The 18,767-nt window shown below is 53.3% G+C and overlaps 1 protein-coding gene across 3 annotated transcripts in view; it reads left to right on the top strand.

The window, feature by feature from the left end:
• ZMAT4 (zinc finger matrin-type 4) overlaps window positions 1-18,767 on the top strand; it is a 71,400-nt gene that overhangs the window by 39,279 nt on the left and 13,354 nt on the right. For 2 of the 3 annotated variants that reach the window (XM_072846268.1, XM_072846266.1), the window contains 2 exons: window positions 4,734-4,890; window positions 13,494-13,733. In XM_072846268.1, coding sequence (XP_072702369.1) covers window positions 4,734-4,890; window positions 13,494-13,733 — 397 coding nt within the window. The remainder of the gene's footprint in view (window positions 1-4,733; window positions 4,891-13,493; window positions 13,734-18,767) is intronic. The other variant, XM_072846267.1, reaches the window with a different exon arrangement.

Raw genomic sequence — 18,767 nt, 5'->3', positions numbered from 1 at the left:
GTGTCATTGTGCTTCAGTTTATGCGAGGCCATTCGCCCCTGTCAGTGCTGCATCTCTGCAAAGGTTAGCGAGAAGGGAGCGCCTGGAGAAGATTGCAAAAACAGATGGTAGAAATATTCCTTGCACATTGGCTGGCTTTACGCAGCACGGGGTTAGAGAGTTGCTTGTGTGGGTTTTATGGAAACTAAATTGAGATGTTAGTGCCTATTTACTGCTGCTGCTTTAGACGGAGTTGGGTGCGGGAGCAAGAGAAGCAGCGAGGAGAGGTGGATGGGTGCACACGTGGGTGCAGAGGGTCCCGGGAGGTGGATGGGTGCACACGTGGGTGCAGAGGGTCCCGGGAGGTGGATGGGTGCACACGTGGGTGCAGAGCGTCCCGGGAGATGGATGAGTGCAGACATGGGTGCAGAGGGTCCCGGGAGGTGGATGGGTGCACACGTGGGTGCAGAGGGTCCCGGGAGGTGGATGGGTGCACACGTGGGTGCAGAGGGTCCCGGGAGGTGGATGGGTGCACACGTGGGTGCAGAGGGTCCCGGGAGGTGGATGGGTGCACACGTGGGTGCAGAGGGTCCCGGGAGGTGGATGGGTGCACACGTGGGTGCAGAGGGTCCCGGGAGGTGGATGGGTGCACACGTGGGTGCAGAGCGTCCCGGGAGGTGGATGGGTGCACACGCGGGTGCAGAGGGTCCCGGGAGAGCAGGCGTCTGCCCCGAGCAGGCTGCGGGCTGGCCGAGCCCTGTGCCCCGGCTCGGGCTGGGCTCACCCAGCCGTCTCGCCCAGGCATTCTGATAGCGATGTTATTTTACCAGCTGGCTGCACAATCCTGTCAATGCGGTGTCATTCAACGGGTGACAAAAGACGTGCGGATCGGGTTCCCCCCAGCCCATCTGGTTACAGGTAAAACAGCCGCTGACAAATGAGAAGGCATAATTACCCTTCAGGGCTGGATCCAGCCCCGGGCGCCTGGGCGGCTTGGAGCAGGGAGTTTGGGTGGTGGAGGAGGGAAGGGAGGCAATTCTGCTGACAAATGCTACAGACTTGGGTAAATGCTTCATAACACTCGAGCCCAATCACCCCCTGCATCCTGCTAACAAAGAGCAGCATTTAGTATATGAAAAACGGCTGGCTGTCAGATGGGGAAGGTCTGTTGTGCTTTGTGCAGAGGCTGGGACTCTCAGACCGACCAGGAAATTGGGGACACCCCTCTCCTGCAGGCGAGTGCCAGTCTGGTGGCCAAATCCCCATCCCGGCTTCGAGGCGCTCACCCAGAGACTGGGGTGAACTCGGATAAGCTGCGCAGCGAACTGTGGATCGGTGTAAATGGGACCTTAGGCTCTAAATAGGGTGTTTGAGAGGGTTTAAAATTTTTTTCTAATTTTCTTTTTTAATTGCAGTCTATCTGTGAAAGTAGGTTGGAAAGGAGAAAATGTCACTGAGGAGCAGACCAGGCAGAGGAAGAGACCCTGGTGCGTAAACACCGAAGTGTATCAGCTTTTCAAATGGGGTCTGTTGGAGGCTCTTTGTATGTTACCGCCGCTGATGATCAATAGAGTCTGGGAATTTTTTACTCTGCTCTTAACTTTCAAGTGATTTCCCTTTGAAGACGTAAAATATCTTGAGAGAAACGTATTTAAAAGAAGTGCAAATTACACTCAGAACAGTACTTACCACCTCTTGAGATTTCTCCCTAAGGTTTAAGTTGATTTATAGTTAACAACAACAGAAAAAAGTGATGAAAATCGGTCCTTTTTCTAATTGTGCTTATTTTGGGGGAGAAAATGACCTGAAATGAGTGGGTTGGGTGCCGACTGTGTGGTCGGTTCGCTCTCCAAGTATTGCAGAGCCCCTCTCCTGCCCCACAGCTGCTGCAGGCTCGGGGCATCTCTGGGGCTTGCCCTGCTGCCACAGCCCCGCGGGTTCCCCCGGTGCTCCGGGGCTGCCGCCCAGGACGCCGCGTCGCGCGGGGTCGGGCGCTGCCGGAGGGGCCTGCCGCTGGCGGGCAGGTCAGGGTGTGCCGGAGGCGGCTGGCCGGCGGCTGCGGCTGTGCCAGCGCCAGCCTGGCTCGGGCTGGGGTTCGGTGGGAGGACAGCAGGGGTGGGTGCTCGTGCTGGAGCTGTTTCACCCGTTACACGGGGGAGTTGAAGAGCTGGGCCCTTCGTTCTGTGTGTGAACGTAAGCGTGGCATTTGCAGAAGGGGAACTGGCTTTTGGACTGCATCTGACTTGCCCTCGGCCTCCGCTGCCCCTGCAGCCGTGGCATCGTTTCCAGCGGTGCAGTGTGTTTTCCGTGCAGGGGGTGCAGTCCCGCGGGCACGGCCAGCACGAGACCGGTCGTGTGCCCCCGCGAGCGCCTGAGTCTTTGCTCGGGGATGAATTGCAGAATGCATTTACAGCTTGTTGTGAAGTTGTTGTGAAATGAAGATTGCAGCTTCTAAAGCAGACTATTTTCTGTTTTGACTGTATACCAGCAGTTGGAATACTTGCTTTAAAAAAAAAAAGAAAAAAGAAAAAAGTGCATGACTGTCTCCAGATGGCCTCTCACTGGAGGGAGTTTTACCCTGGCACAGGGGCCAGATCTGAGCATCTTGTCCAGGGAATGGGCCGGGATGCTAACTGCCTGCACGCAGCAGGTCATTTCCCAGCTTTGGAAAGGTCTTGCTCTGCACAGAGAAGTATTTTCAAAAGAGATAATTTATAAATTGTGCTCAGCGGCTAACACAGCATACTGAGATCTTTGGAAAAGCGAGGCCATGTATATATGTCCCTAAATGTGATTCCCATTTCCTTTGTGGAATGGATTGAACAATTAATTGTGACTAATGGCGCAAACGTGCTTTTTCCCCTGCTTGTTGGTTGTCGGTACGCTTACCCTTGTATCTGTGGAAGCTGTTTGTCCGTAAACACTTGCTGGCAGCGGCAGCTCTGTTTTGCTGACAGACGTGCGGCCCAGGGGCTGCGTGTGAGCTCTTCTCCCAAACCCTCCCTGGCTGCTCGGCTCCTCCCTGCCGGGCAGGGGTCCCTTCCTGCTGCCGCTCAGCCTCCGCCTCCCCCCATGCGGGGGCCGAACCCCCCGTTGGAGCGGGGACAAGTCCCGGCAGACGCGTCTGTGCCTGGGAAGTGCTGGTGGCCCTGGACCGGGAGCTGGGAGTCGGGGGTCGTGCTGGGATGCTCGGTGCCCCTGGGGTAACGGGTGCCCGGGTGGGACTCGGGGCAGTGCCAGGAGCTGCTGTGGGATCCAGGACGTACGGTGACACGGACAGTGACGCGGCTCCCGCCCCAGCGTGGGGACAGGCAGCCTTCAGCTGCGACCACTCCTCCTCGCGGGGCTTGCTGAGAGTAGAAGGTCGGAGCTCAGCTACACAGCTGGGCAGAGGCACGCTGGCTTTTATTCCTACAAGAATAACCATAATGAAGGTTGGAGACAATATTCTCATTAAATTGGTACGTACTTATAAAAATAAAGATGCGGCAATTAGTAACTGCAAAGAATGGCCCCTACTTGTATCGCTGCAGCCATGAGAGCCTCTTGCTGGTACCGAAATACTGAATGGTGACGTTCATAACTTACTAAAATTTCCAGTCACCCGTTAGCTGACACCCGGGATCTTGTAAGGGAGTATCACCTTTGCACCAAGGTGTTTCGTTGCGCAGATCCTCAAACAGGGCTACGGGCCACAGCTCCGGGTTTGTTTTAGGCAGCACTGGGGTTTGGGATGTGTTTTTTACCATTGCCTGCAAAGCATCTTGGACTTTTTATGATTGCCTTTTTTCATCTGGCAGTGTTCAAGAGCTCAAAATCCACCTCTAGGAAAGGAGCAGAGCATAGGTGCGGTTTTTAGGTGTTTTGCTCTTTTTTTCCTTTTATGCAAACGCCGCAGCAAGCGGTCATTCCTGTCTTTAGTATGTGCCACGAGGCTATCTTGCCCTTGGGTTTCTCTTGCCAGCAGCTGGTAGTAGGTTACTGCCGCGACGTACGAGCCTGGCTCCTCCGCAGGGGCCGGCAGATGGGCAGCCCCGTGGCCAGGCGCCTCGTGGAGCTCCTGCCCGGTGGAGCAGGCACCCGGCTGCAGAGGGGGTGCAGCCGGGGCTCCCCACCCCTCTGGCCGATCTCCCCCTCGGTCTGGGTCTCTGCAGGAGGGGGGATAAGGGGGTCTCCTCCAAGGGCTCGAGAACGGCAGAGCAAAGGCAGAGGGGCAGGGGGTGTCCGGGGCTGGTGTGCGATCCTTCTCGGGGGACCCACGTGAGTCCCACTGGTTCATTTGCTTCTCTCACCTGCAGCGAGGGCTGCCCGTCCCCGTCCCCCCCCCCGCCACTTTGGGGTCTCTTGCAGACGTGTGGCAGGAGGAAGCACCGGTGTCTGGTGGCAGGGAAAGCTCTGGATTTGTATGACTCCCTCAGCCAGAGAATAGAGTAAAGACTAACGGGAGGCAGGCTGGTGGATGTGAAGGAGGAGGCTCTCGGCCGTGGGGAACGTGAAGCGACAGGACGAGCTCCCGGCGCGCGAATGAGAGTGGAGGCGCTGGGGGCCTGGGAGCGCGCAGGGGTCGGAGGCATCCCCAGGCTGAGCAGGGCTGGGACCAGGCAGGAGCAAGTCTGGGGGAGGCAAGGAAGGGAAACCCCTTGGAAACCACGGCCTTGGCATAACAACCTGGATTCCTCTCTCTTCTTTCTCCGTGACTGTGCTTGGTGGGCTTATACACCTCTTTTTTTGTCTGTGTTTTTGTCTCCACCCAGGGCAGTGATGGTGACTCAGTGGATAAGAACAAATGCTGCACACTATGTAACATGTCCTTTACCTCAGCAGTGGTGGCCGAATCGCATTACCAAGGGAAAATCCATGCCAAAAGGTTAAAACTGTTGCTAGGTGAACAACCAGCATTAAAGGCCACAGGTAGGTCCAGAGCCAGTGAGCCGGCGCAGGAGGGTCCGGCGCGGGGCGGAGCGGGCTCGCTGTGCCGAGGAGGCACGGCCGAGGCGCCGGCTCGGTGCCTGCGCGGCAGAAAATGGATAGCTGAGTGGTGAAGGCCGGCAGAAGCAGCTATTCATTTGTGTTGCTGTCATAACAGCCTTTAAAAACTGCTGATGCTCATTATTGTCTGCTATGTTCACGTACATCAGTGGTTTATCAGCCAGGGCTGGCCTTTGTACGAGAGCCCTGTCTCTGGCTCCACGCTTCCGAAATGTTTTGCTCGGTGGAAGACAATCTCTCCTCTGGGCCCAAATAGCCAAGCCTCGCTTTAATTATCAGAAATTATTCGGCAGCTCAGCTAATACATTTAATAAACCTTTCGTGTTGCTGTACAGAACAGAATATCATTTGCTTTTACCTTAGAGGGAAATCTAGTCTTTAAAAACTGTTGGATCGATTGTCTTTCGATTTTTGCCCAGATGGGTATTCATGCTTTCCTCCACGGTGATTGTGATAATGCAAGCCTATTAACTCTCACATTTAGAAAGTCAAATGTTGGAACCGCATAATTTAACCATCTTATTGTTTGCTTAACTATAAAGTCCCTGCAAACTGCTAATATACTGTGAAACAAAACTTCCTTTGTGCTCGTTGGGCCAGAGGATACTTGAGCAAAATATTCTTCATGCTAACCAGGCAGGATAACTGGGCTGCGGTCCTGCAGACAGATGTATTTCAGTGTTACCACCAGTGGCACTTCTGTCCGAACACAATATATATTTAGCTGTGCATTTTACATCCTGCCTAACATGATGTGCATAAATCCTAGATGCGATTCGGTAAGGGGGGGTTGGCTGTCTGTGTGGTTTTTGTTGCTTTTTTAGATGCTGATGCACAGAATATCACTTGTCCTTTACCAGGACTGGCTTGGGAAATGTTATCGCCTTTGCCTGAGGGAACCCGGGGAATCACTTTAGATGGTGGCTTACTTGTTTTAACTAACGAGCGCGCTCTCAGAAGGCTGCTGAAGTGAAGGTGCAGCAGAGTTCGCTGAGGTGCGTCTGGAAACTGCCCGGTGCTTTGGGTACCGGCTGTGAGTCCCGCGGGTGCAGCGGCGGGGGGTGCTGGCAGCTCCTGGCCATCCCCGCAGCGGGCCAGCAGGACGGATCTGGCCGGGACTAACGTGATCGTTTGCAGCTGACTCACTTTAGGAGTCCTCAGGCTCTTCTCTGCAGCTGGCAAATAATTACAAGGGCACCGAGAGAAGTAGTGTACTCGCTTGTGGTATTTAATTGTCCAGCGCTTGCATTAGCGCTCAGAACTCCATCCCTCGTGTGCAGCCTTCCAGCGAGTTATCCTCCAGCACCAAAGGACCTGCCAGAAAACCTAGTATTTCTGGTCAAATCCAGGTGAGTTTCTGAGGGTCACGGGGGTGCTGGGTTTCAGGGAATAGTGGACCGATTTGGACTGATTCCCACGTAAGCCGACGATTCGGCTTCACCTGCCAGTGGGGAAGGAGTCGCTGTTTTCGCCTCCAGGACGGTCGTTGCGGGCAGGACCCCGCGGGTCTGGTGCTGTTTGGGCAGGTCAGAGGGAGCCGCCGGGAGCTCGGGGTCCGCCTGCGGAGCTGGAGCCGTGCGACGGCAGATGGACAAACCCTGGGCAGTGGTTCTCGGTCGATGGCAGGAGGGAACTGACCTCCGCACAGCCGGTGCCGGTGGAAATCTCGGACTCTGGTGAACCAGCGTTTCTGTTAATGAAATCAGAGGTGCGCGTGGACTGGCAATAGGTAGATGAGAACCAGTCGTACCCTCTCCTTTGTTAGAGACCTCTCTGAAGTGGTGCCGAGGCTGACTTACTGTGGGGTCTGTGCTAGACGATGCAGCGACCAGCCGTGCCACGCTGCTCATGGATACAGAGGCTGTAGGGCCCTGTTGAGGCAGGGCTTTCCAAGAGCTGCAACTTTGCATTGTGTTTTTGTCTAATTTTTTAATCATCTGGATCAGCCTCGCAGAGGCTCTGAGTGAGCTGCACCACGTGCTCCGAGAGTAATGGGCTCTTCAGCTGTGGTAATCACTAGGAAAGAGTAACTCAAGGACTCATCAACCCTTCCAGACACTTCATCTGATGAAGCGGAGCTGCAGCAATACATTAATAAGCACCTCCTTGCTCTCTAGTAGTTCTCAGAAATGTGCCCTTTGGACACAGCATTTTTCTGGGCTTCCTACAGGGTCATCCAGCATTTTTCCACTGGATTTTTCTCCCAGTCCTTCGTGGCTGGCACCGGGGAGCTTTTAGTCTCCCGGACAGAGCTTCAGAGGCTCTGGAGCTCACGAGTCCTGGGAGCCGGCCACGCACAGCCCCGAGCGTGCTGGGTGCTCCCAGGGAGGAGCGTCCCGTCCCCGGGGCTTCACGCGTGTCTGTGATGACAGCGTAGCCTGGCTGCGGTGCGGCAGGGGGCTGCGCAGGATTCGAGTGGTGGCTATGCTGTTTTCGATAGGAGTTCGTCGCTGAGATTATCTAGCCGTTTTTCTTCCCCAGCTCCATGGAAGGGCACTCCAGAGGCTCCTGTACGTCGTCCTTAAAGCCCTGCTTGCCAGAAGGCCTGGGAACGCTTCAGCTTTGAGTCCCCTGTGATGGAGGCTGGAAGTGCTGGTGGTGGAGCTGTCCCTTGCTGTGGTTCCCCGTAACTCCCCGTGGCGCTGGGTGCGCTCAGTCCCAGAGCCCCTCTGGCCGCGCTGGAGCTGCGGGACAGGGACGTGGTGCTTTCCACGTCACCTGGTGGTGGGATGAGTCGGGTTTGTTTTCCCTTTGATTTCCTTAGAGGAGATAAATAACATTTAATATAGGGTTAGTTTGTGCAGAAGTAAGCTGCTAACTTGCAGCGATTAAGAGGTACCGATAATCACTGACGTGTTGCTGCTGAGGGATCCAACCCCTTCAGGGGCTCTGGGGCCCTGGGAGCTGAGCCCCGTGGCGGAGGAGCGGGTGCTGGCGGTTCGGGAGGCACGCGCTCGTGCTTGCGGTGTAGCTGGGCAGCGTCTTTAAAAGAGATCAGGCTGCTGTTCTGATCGTAACACGGTAATCCTTCAGACGGTTAAATGGGCTGAATGTTTTATTTGGTGTTTCCCTAAGCTCTTGCGAGTAAAGTATTTTTTAACTTTCATGTGTGATCAAAAAAAGTGAGACTCCATACAAATATTTGAACTCTCATAATCTTTTAATTAAAAAAAAAAAAAGCTTAAAATGTCTTCAGAGTTCCCCGAGTGCTCTTATTATGGGTGAGATTAAACATGTACAGTTAATCTGAAAAGGTATTTTAGTGGCAGTAGGCAAGTAAAAATAGGTAATAACCTCCAGATTGCAATGTCTGATTTTCAGCCTTGCACAAAAATTTATTCTGCTACCCTAAATTGTTATGAAATTCTGTGTTGACCATTTGCTTAATTAGTGGGTCTGTGTGTAAAGGGAGGAAAGAATTTGTGAAATTCTTTGCACGACTGTCTTTGCAGAGTCATTTTGTTCACACAGACATACAGTTGCCTCTGTGGAGCGTAGCATCTCTTTAAATTGCACAATAACAAAATGAATTTAGGGGACAAAATGAAGACTAATGAATGCGGTTGAAACTGCAGGAGAAATTGAGGAAGAATTCTTGAGCTGTTTGAAGAGCAGCATTTTCCAGTAAAGAAAGAAGTGCATTGAAATATAGGTAATACTCTCAGCAAAGGTGAAAATTTGAAAAACGTCTGCCACTGGAATTCCGTTCCTGGTCACGGTCCCTGGAGGCATCGGCCCTGAAACACACTGTGCTGCAAGGCGGCCCCGGGACCTGGAGCCAGAAATTCCCTGAGGCTTCACCGCTGCAGAGCAGCTCCTCTCCAGACACAGCGTCCTGCGGCTTCGCCCTGGACTCGCATCCGTTTCCAGCTGGAACGCGGCAGAGGGAAGGGTTTCTGCAGATGCCTCCTCTGCTGCTGCCATCCGACATGTGTCAGTGCTGAGCGTTCTTCCCTGCAAGCGCTGTAGTGCCAGAGCACTGCCTGATGCTACACCCGAGAGCAGCTCGGGGGCTTCCCAGTGAGTTTCATGCTGCAAGGTGAAATGTTTATCTCAGCTCTACTGAGCTGGTGAAGAACAAGAGTTCCCTCTCCTCACCATGGAGGTTGCCTCAGTCCTAAACTCTGAGCAGCCTGTGCTCTGCACGGCATATGAAGCGGTGCGAGGTATGACCGTACATCCTGCTCTGTGCCCTGGCAGTTCTGTTCCTCCCCCATTCCTGCCAGATAATCCAGATGTGCTTTCGGGTCATCTGAAGCTGCAGCATCCGTCACCGGCCTTCGGGAGGGCTCGGATCTGTTTTGCAGGTGCACGTGGACACGCTAGCGACTGCATTTTGCCTCCCAACAGACCACTGCTTGATTTTCTGGGTTTTCTGTCTCGCCAGTTCTGTAGAAAATTACATCTATTCTCGGTTCCCTTACGGAGTTACACCTTCCCTTTCAATTCTATCATCTTAACGAAATACAGATCTCTCCTTTCTCTGCTGGTGCTTTCAGGAGAGGGAGAAGTGCCTTAACAGTCGGGTTTTTCACAATAGGAAAGCGACGTCTCATCACTACAGCAAAATATTTGTAATCTTCTCTGTTGCTCCTGCAGTACACGGTTGTAGCCTTCAGAGGCTTTCTGTCACCACTAGTGCTGATGAATTTCTCTTGTCATTTCCAACATCTTGTGTCAGTTTGCATCCAGTCATCGGTATGAGTTACAAAACAGAGAACTGGGGGGGGAAATAGCTGCTGCCCTCACGGATCAAAGTGCGGGTGCCTGCAAGCATCGTTTCAGGAAGGTGGAGATGAGCCCTTCGGCACCGGCAGTGCCACCCGGCCGCCGAGAGTCACGGCTTTGGGAGCTGCCACGGCTGCAGGGCCGGGGCTGGTGTGCGCCAGCTCCCGGGAGGGGAGATGCCAGCACCGGGGTCCCCTGCGTTCGGGGCGAGGAATAAGGGTGTGATATTGCCGGTGGGAGAAGTCACCTTGGCTTTTTTACCTCCTTGTTCTCTAGTTCCTAGCGTGGGGTTTGCGTTTCAGATGCGCAGAAGGGGACAGAGTAAATGGCTTTCAGGCTGGGGTGCGAGGATCCGTCCAGCAGCGCCTGGAGTCTGCCTTAGTCCCAGGTTTGTCTTCTGCAGAAAACTGCATTTCTGGGGTGCCCCATTGTCGTGGCTCAGTGACTTTCTCGTCCTCGTGCTCAGTTCCTGGAGAGTGGCAACGATAAAAAGTTGAGTGCCATTTAAATACAGCTATGAATAAAAAGCTTTGCATGCAAGAAATAAGTCAAACATTAGTTCATTGCCAGAGTGCTAAAGTGTTTCTAACTTTGTATTTTGCTTCTTGCAGCAAAGTAAGGCTTTCTCACTTCCCTCCCACAGCAAAAGGGAACGTAAGGCAGACTGTCATGAGCTATTTAGCATTTTGAAATACTTGAAATAGTCAAACTAGCAGCTTTTATGTTTGTGTTTTAGGTGGAGAAACATTTTTAACATTTGACATTTTGTGAGTGTTTATTATTAATTTTTGTGTCACTGCTCAGGGAATGATGATATTTTCTGTTCTGTAGTAGTTACGTAGCGCATATCAAAATGATAAATCCACATTTGTGGAGAAGTCAACTTTCATCTATTTCTCTTCAGGAGGATTTGGAAGACACGGGATGTTTTCATTAATTGCCAGGCTGGGTTCAGCACGCCGTAGGACTAGTGGTAGTTGTAAACGGAACCTGAGGAATGCGGCTTTACAAGAAAATATTTTGTATTGCGCGTGCTAAGAGGAAATCCCTGCCGTGCGGGAGCACCCGCGTGATGTGGGCAGAGGGGCCGGCGCTGGGTCTGCGCAGGGTCTCTGCCGTAGGGGCTGCAGCCCGCGGGGCCGGGGGCAGCCAGGCGTCGTGGTGGGCTCGGAGCAGGGCTGGGGTGGGTGCGGGGGGCTCTGGTGCAAGCCCCGGGAGCAGGAGCGCCCGTCCCACGGACAGCCTCCCTTCTGCACTGCGTTTGGAGGGGCACAACCACCAGCCTCGTCAAGAGGGGCTTGGACGCGCAGCCACGGGGCCGCCGGCCCGGCCGATGGCTGAGCCGCAGAGGATGCTGTGGTCGTATTTCTTTAGCGAGGGGGAGATGTAACTCCTGCGGACACCACCAGCTCTCTGAACTTCAGCCTCCCTGGTTCCCCTCTGGCGGCAGCTAACATATAAACAAGGAGAAAGCCGACTAAAAGATCTGATAGATTTAACTTTATAGCCTGGGGCCTGGAGAGCAGCAAGTCAAATATATCACAAGGCTGCTGGACTGCCATAGTAACTGGCTGTTTATACTGGTCCAGATGCCCGGACATCTCTGCAGCCCTGTCCCGGTGCCTCGCGCGTGCCCCGGAGCGGCTCAGCCCCGTCCCTGGGCACCGGCAGCATCTGCGGGGCTGCGCCCGGTCCCGGCGCGGGGAGGCTCCCTGGGGAGGGAGCGCCCGCGGGGGGTCACAGAAACACGCGAGGAATAGGCGAGCTACGCTCGCTTTCACGAGTCAAGCGTGTGCAAACTCTGCGTAATCTTAGTTTGGACAGGCAATATTGTTATTTCCAAATTTTCTTCTTAATCGCCGCGTGTTGGCCCTAGCTCTGCTCTTTGGTGTGCTTTGCGCTTTTGTTTATGTCGCGGGCACCTCGGAGGGGCTGGGGGTTGTCTCTTGTGCTGGAACCGCAGGTGTCAGAAAAGATGTTGTTTTTAGGAGCAAAGCACAGCCGGGCCCTTCCTGAGCCCTGCTGCTGCCCACCGCTCTGGCAGGAGCAGCTTTCAGGAGGCAGCACGGCAGCCGCTGGCCTCGGCAGAGCTGGACGTGTCCGAGCAGAGCCCCCGGCCCCGGCACGCTGCAAGGGGCGTCAGGGCCGCGGGGCACAGGAAGAAGGCGTCCTTTGTTGGCGTTGTGCCTGGTTCCTGGCGAGGCTGCTTCAATGGAGGGCGGGCAGAGATCAGGCAGTGGAATCCTCTGGTGGGGAGAAATGAATCCAAACGAGCGGGCGGGCGGTTCGCGAGACAGCAGAACGAGGAGAAGAAATATCTTCCGCAGGAGCTAATTGTGTAATCCCTTTATTAACTAGTCCCCAAAGAGCTCGTTTCGCTCGTGCTGCGCAGAGCGCTGGCGGCAGCAGCAGAAGCGAGGGAGCTTCTCCAGGTGTTTGCCAGGGGCGGCCTGGCCAGGAGGGCGATGGTGCCTCGACCAGCCGCCCGGGCCGCGAAACTCCGATACCCTGGCCGTTGTCATCAAAACCGATAGAAGCCTATAAACCCCTGGAAATTGATGAGGTTGTAGGTAATGTTATATGTGAGATACAATTTCCTTGAGGAAAGTTAATAGACATCCTTTCCCGAGCAGGTCAGCGGAAGATTTCTAACAATATTAACTTTCTGGAGCCGTGGAGTCAATCACAGCGGGCCTCAGTCGTAATTACGTGTCTAAAGACATCCCTGTGTTGCGCACGGCTGCCGTTCCCGGTATCAGACACCGAGGCGGGTTCATCACTCGCCAGCCCGTGCTCTGCTCGGGGCTCAGCTGGAATAGCACGGAGCCTCTTGATCAAAGGGGAGCGATTGAGCTCCTCTTCGCCACCTTCAAATTTGCCTACTCTTGTATCGTGGAGAGAGTGGGTTTGTTAATTATTTAGATAGCAGACATTTCATCTGGAAAAGAAAAGAAAAGGAAAACCACATAAAAGGGAATTTTTGAATGAGGTGTGATAATTAAGTGCTAGTCATTGTATATTTTTGTATCCCAATGTTATCTGAACGTTATTTTACTTTAAACTGTTTTTCCATGGCTTTGTCACTTAGATCGTACAAAGTGGGAAAACTGTGGCAAACAAGGTGCAGCTCCATTACGTAAAGACTAATCACCCATTTTTCTTTGAAATTATTTGGGGATCATGTTTGTGTTCCCAGGTGGCCTCTTGGTGAATCTGAAGGGAAATAGGATTAAACTAAGTGGGTTGCTGCCCATAAGGTTGCTGCTACCTGTCAATTCACAGTGTAAAGATACGTGAATCAGGGGACTGACTATCGAATATTTTCATCTGTGACAATTTACGATTACTACAGCTTTCCCTGTTCTTTCTGAGACCAAATAAATTGAAAAATAAGAATCCTGAGGTATTGATAAATCTGTCTCTCTATCTTGAGAAGTAACTTCGCACGTTTTGTTTGTTCTCCACTGGCAATTTTTCCTGGAAGTAGCAGTTTAAGCAGGATAAGTTTAGCAGGTTTAGTCACAACAGTGGTAAGCTGTGTAACTGCACTGAGAGCGTCCTTTCCCACCTGGTGAAATGCAGATAGTTGAGGAACAGTCCTGTGCTATCCTTTCACGCTGCTGTTTTTATGAGAAATGGTAGATTTCTGAGCAGTACCATCCAATATATCCAGTGGGACCCTGTAACTGCTGCTAATTATTCCCCGTGTCTAACGTGGGATCTGCCTCAGGCTCTGCTGTTATTCAGACAGCAGCACCAGCCTGGAAGAGCTCATGTCTGAACGTTTCCTTTTGCAGAAACCACCCTGAGCTCCCTGAAGCAGCCGCACACGGACGGTCCCCCGGTGGTACCGTCACCGCATCAGCGGAGAGACTCGGACAGATACTGCCAGCTCTGCGCAGCCTGGTTCAACAACCCCATGATGGCACAGCAGCACTACGATGGCAAAAAGCACAAGAAGAACGCGGCCAGGGCCGACCTCCTGGAGCAGCTGGGGAAGACCCTGGACCTGGGAGAGCTGAGAGGTGAGAGCACCGGTACGTGGAGAGCACGGACCTGCTCCCCGTGGGATCTGGTGACCACGGCGATGACGCCCTCGCCCGCCGCGGTCGCTGTTCCTCTGGGCAAGGGGTGCAGGGGAGACTGCGGTGCTCTCGCTGCTTTAGGAGCTTCCTGCTACCGTAAAAAAAAAATCCCCTCCTCTGCGATAACAGTCTGCAGCTTTAGCAGCATCTTTTAAAAGTTGTTTCCTAGGTATTTCTTTTGCCTCTTCCTGAAATAGTCCCTTCCATTAGCACACGCTTCTGTCCTCTGGCAGATGCGGACTGTCCCTGAGCTGCGAGAGAGCTCGCCTTAAAGCGCTCAGCCCCGCAGGGAAGGGGGACGGGGATGTTTGTTGCTGGAGGCAGAGCACTCCCTACATCTCCCTGATGGGGAGCGGGGCATTAGCTGTCTTCTGCGATTTAATTAGTGCTTGTAAAACACGGCGATGGCCCTGGGTCAGCAGCAGAAAAGAGGAACGGAGCATTTGCCGTGGGTATGTTAAACACAAGTTTTCCGTGTTCCCGCTGAAGGGAGAGCAGCCGTCCACCCGCCTGCCTCTCCGTCCGCCCATCCCGGCCCCACCGGGAAGGTCTCTGCCACCCGTGGGGTCCCTGCGGGGGCTGCACCCTGGGGTCACCCGGATTTGGGCCTTGCACCCCTCCGGGAGCCCCCTCGTGCGGAGCGGGGCCCGGCCGCAGCCTGGCCGGTAGCCACGGCTGCCCGAGCCCCCGCGCATCCCCGGCCCCGCTGAGGGGCCGGCTCCCTCGCGCTGTGCCTGTTGATGGAGATGTGCTGATTATAGCGGCTGAGGATGCGGCCGAGACTGGATTCTGAGCAAAGCGCTTTCTAACATAGAGGAGTAATTACAGGGGGAGGGGTACGAGCCTCCTGGTGGAAGTTTTCTCTGTGGTCTTGATTATAATCCGGTATGCACACAGCGTATTTGACTGAAGCAGGCTGAGGAAAAAGTGCAGGTTTGATTTTCACAGCCATGGGGGAGAGGAAATCTGGTTTGCCAGCAAGACATTGCATTAACATTTTAAAATATCTTTCTTTTTTTTCCTTGCTAAATTAAATAGTTTTCCTTCAAATACTAATGACTATGCAGTATATTGTGCATTTCTTGATCTCAAATAAACCTTGTAGTGGTTATCCAGATCCTTCGTGTGCTACCTAGCGTGACTCACAATGCCATCAATGATTCATGTGGCTGAGTCACTGCCCGCTGTTGAAAATATGCGGGGAAATAAAACCTGGGACAATAACATGGAAGCGCTTAGTACTTTGAGCTGTGCCAAGCTCAAGAGTGGCTGAGGCTGCCGTTAACTGTAAATAAATCAATTGTGAAGTGTTTTATTCATTTAGCTTGTGCCTAGGAGAGTTGAAATTGGAGGGCTTTACACACTCATCAGCCCGTGCTGGCTTTTAGCTTTACGGTGGTTCTGTGCGTGGTTGGGATGCGCAGCTGAATCTAGCGTGGTCCTGCCGGCGCGGGGCGATCGCAGGAGAGCGGGCTGCAGAGCTGTGCCGCGGCGGCCCCGGCCCCGGCTGCAGGGGGAAGCCAGCTTTGGTCCCCCGGTCAGACACTGCCAGGCTGCTGTTTCGGAGCCTGCAGTTCACGGGTGTCCAGTGCTTTCTAACGCCGACGAGCTGCGCAGCCAGACTCGGTGAGCCAAGGAAGATGGGAAATCCTCTTTTTCACAGTTTTTCTTAACTAGGAGGTGTGATATGCTCTCCTGTATGCGTTTAGCTGTGAGGCTAGAGCAGATCTGTACAGATGTAGAAGGCAGATCTCTGCAAGAGCCAACACAGAATGAGATCTGCCTTCTGTCCGAGAAAATAGCCTTACCTTGGCAGATAAAGTCATATCTGACTTCAAGGAAAATGATAAGAGTGGCAGATCGGAGATACCCAGGGGCGGTCTGTCCCAGGCTGTCAGCGAAATCTCGTCTGACCATCGCTTTCGATGGCCGGCAGGTTTGGTGTTCGACAGTACCTGGTAGGGATTGTAGCAGTGTGCTCTCCTTGCTCTGCGCTTGTTTTGCTACCTCGGTGTTTGCTCGAATACAAACTCATTTCCTTTCCACGCTACCCCCAGTGGCTTCTCCCATCACAACTTAAATATTAAATCTATTTTGACTACTGTGCGAGACGAACATTTGATGCATTGTGTGAGCCTGGAACAAGCAGTGTCGGTTGAAGTAAAACATTCCAGCAGCCTTTGATGTTTTGATAATGGCTATAATAAAATATTTATTGATAAATATGAATGTGTATTTGGAGAAATAAGAATAGAGATATATTTTTGGACAACTGATATTTATAGGAAACAAAAGCATTGATTCTTCTTGCCAAGTGCTCATCCTGCAATTTTGAAGACTTATTTTCTTCTCAGAAATGAGAAAGAGGAGGAAAAAAAAAAGGAAAAAGCACCATTTCTCTGGTCTGTGTTGAGGTAAAGCTGCCATACACGCTGGTGCGCAGTCACGCCGTCCGCGTGCTTTGGCCGCATGGAGGGCGCTCGGCGGGTTTTTCGGCCGTGCGCGCCGCTGCTCCGGCAGGGTCCAGCCCCGTCTCTCCGAGCGGCTTCGTGCAGCTTGCCAGCCTTGCCAGCGCAGCCGGTCCAGGGCCCCCTGCTCTGAGGGCTGGCCTGGAAGCCCCTCTGCTCCTACCCCTTAGCAGAGCCCGTGGACATACCCTGAAAGAGGAGGAAACGAAGAGTTTCTTCCTGCAGAGCTGCCTCCTCTAGCTGCCGCTGCGCCCCGGCCGATCCTGGAGCAGATAACAGAAAGACAAAAACCGGTGGGTATGGTGACAAACTCTGAATTCTGGGCTCTTCCCCGACAGCTTGCGCCTGTTCAGCAACACGGAGCAGAAGCCGCTCCGTCGGAGGCACCGGCGCGGCTCTGTCTGGCAGCTCTCGCCTTCCCGCAGCCTGCGCCAGGCAGAAAGCAAATTGCGTTTTTGCTCCATCAGGTCACGTTTCACCAGCTTTACTTCACGTCTGGCATTATCCATCGCTGAGCTCTCTTTCGTTCCTCCTCTAACGCAGGTGGGCTCTGCAGGGGCAGAGGCCTCGCAACAGAGGCTGGCGGATCTCATTCATGGGGAATTTAATTAATAAGGGACTCTGCTTATTGCTGGTGCTGAGCCGAAACCCCACAGCAAAACGCTCTCTCTTTGAAGGCTGGTGCAGTGTTTGAAAGTCTGGGCTTCGTTAAGTGGATTCGGTGTGTCCTTTCCTTTCCTAGATGTACACCTTTGAATGAACAAAATGAGCAGAAGACTTAGCGTACAGACAGACCCTCCTTCATCTCGTCAGGGTTCGTAACCTGCGCTTCAGCGCCTTTTGCCGACAACAAACGACTTGCCAAGGCACCTTGGGCTCTCTTTGATGCCTGCCAGTAAAACTTGAATTTTACGTAGCGACGGAGACAGATTCAGGGCCAGCCTTGTGTACCTGGAGCTGATTAGATGGGATCCTGTAAACCGCAGGAGCGCGGGTCCTGGTGCGCTGGTCCGCTTCCCGGGGCACTTGGTCCCTGGTGAAGGAGAAGAGCACCGGGCCCTGGAGCAGAAGCTGGTGCCTCTCAAGGGGATTGCACTGTGAACCCCTAAAATAAAACGCAGCAGCCTCTGCAGGAAAGCAGAACCGGGACGGCTGCACAGGGATGTTGTCACCTGAAGCCTTTGTATTTTCAGGTAAATTGTCATAGTTGCAGATGCTATCTTGAAAAATCAGGCAAAGAGCTGACTCTCATTTTCCTTCTCAGCTCATAATTTCTTTGTATGCCTTATAAATACTTTTCGTTCTGTGCTGTCACTTTTGGTTAGTAAAAAGCGATTTAACAAGTACTCCCCTGGAGTGTGTTTTAATGCATTTTATGCAGAATGACATTAATGACTTTACTTGTTAATATTTTATTTAATGGATATAGGAGCACATTCAATTTTACATGAGTGCAGGGTAGGGAATGCTGATGTGTCGTGAGGATGCAAAAGTAGATGTGAAGCCAGACAGAGCCCAGCATTTCCTAACAGGCTGCTCTGGTCGGGACCACCTTCCTGTTGCAGACTGCCTGCTGAGCTAATACTCAGCTCCAGCGCGCTTTGGTTGGGTGCATTTTATGAAACTACAGTTTCAGCCAAGTTGGCAGCTTTGGTAAGCTCCGGTGAGATCAAAGACTGTTAATTTTGATACTCTGGAGGTGATGGTTGCCTGGGGTTTCAGCCTGCACTTTATCTGAGGCTAGTTTCCTTTCTCCGTGTCTCGTTTTGGTGGAGTTCATGTCACGCTCGAGACTTTTCCTGTACAAGGCCGTCTCAGGATGCCAGATTTCAGCTGAGAGGTCCTGCAGCCCTTGTCCTGCCGCAGGAACGACGATCCCGGGCACGAGGCGAGCGGCAGCGCGGCCGCCCCGGGGCAGCGCGGTGTTGGGGAGCACGGTGTGGCTTCTGGTGTCTTCCCGACCGGCCGGCCCAGCCCCGGCAACGTTTCCGTCCACCTAAAACGTACCCGTGTGTGCTAGCAGATGTGCGATTCTGCTGAGCACGAGCGAGTTCACAGAATCGGCCCGTTCTGCGGCCACGTTTTCCAGGCGGGGGGAAGAGCTGCTGCGGCGGAGCAGCGCCGAGTCCCTCCTGTGCTGGACGCGGGGAGGAGGGACAGGATTCCCCTCTGTTCATCATCGTGAGCAGCCTTGACATGCTGGTGGAAAAAAATCTGTGTCCCCAGTTAGGAACTGTAATCGCTGATGGCGTTTCCACCTACACAAGTAATTAAGATTCAATAAGGCTGCTGTTAATGTATGCTATTAAATTAGCTGCTGAGCATTAGAACCTGATTACCTTAATTTAAAGTATTACCAGTTTCTTGCTTCCCCAGTCCCGATCTCTGCCAAGCGGCGGTCACGGCATGGTCCGAGGGCTCGGCCTGCAGCAAGGTGCTAACGCACCGCCCGTGCCAGCCACACGCTGCCTTTTCCATCCTTTTCCCTGCCTTGTGGCACGAATGTACGTGGTTTGTG

This window comes from Ciconia boyciana, chromosome 25, assembly GCF_034638445.1.
Source record: "Ciconia boyciana chromosome 25, ASM3463844v1, whole genome shotgun sequence".
Lineage (NCBI taxonomy): Eukaryota > Metazoa > Chordata > Aves > Ciconiiformes > Ciconiidae > Ciconia > Ciconia boyciana.
Note: the sequence above shows the minus strand (reverse complement) of the source record. Positions and strands in the feature narration are given on the sequence as shown.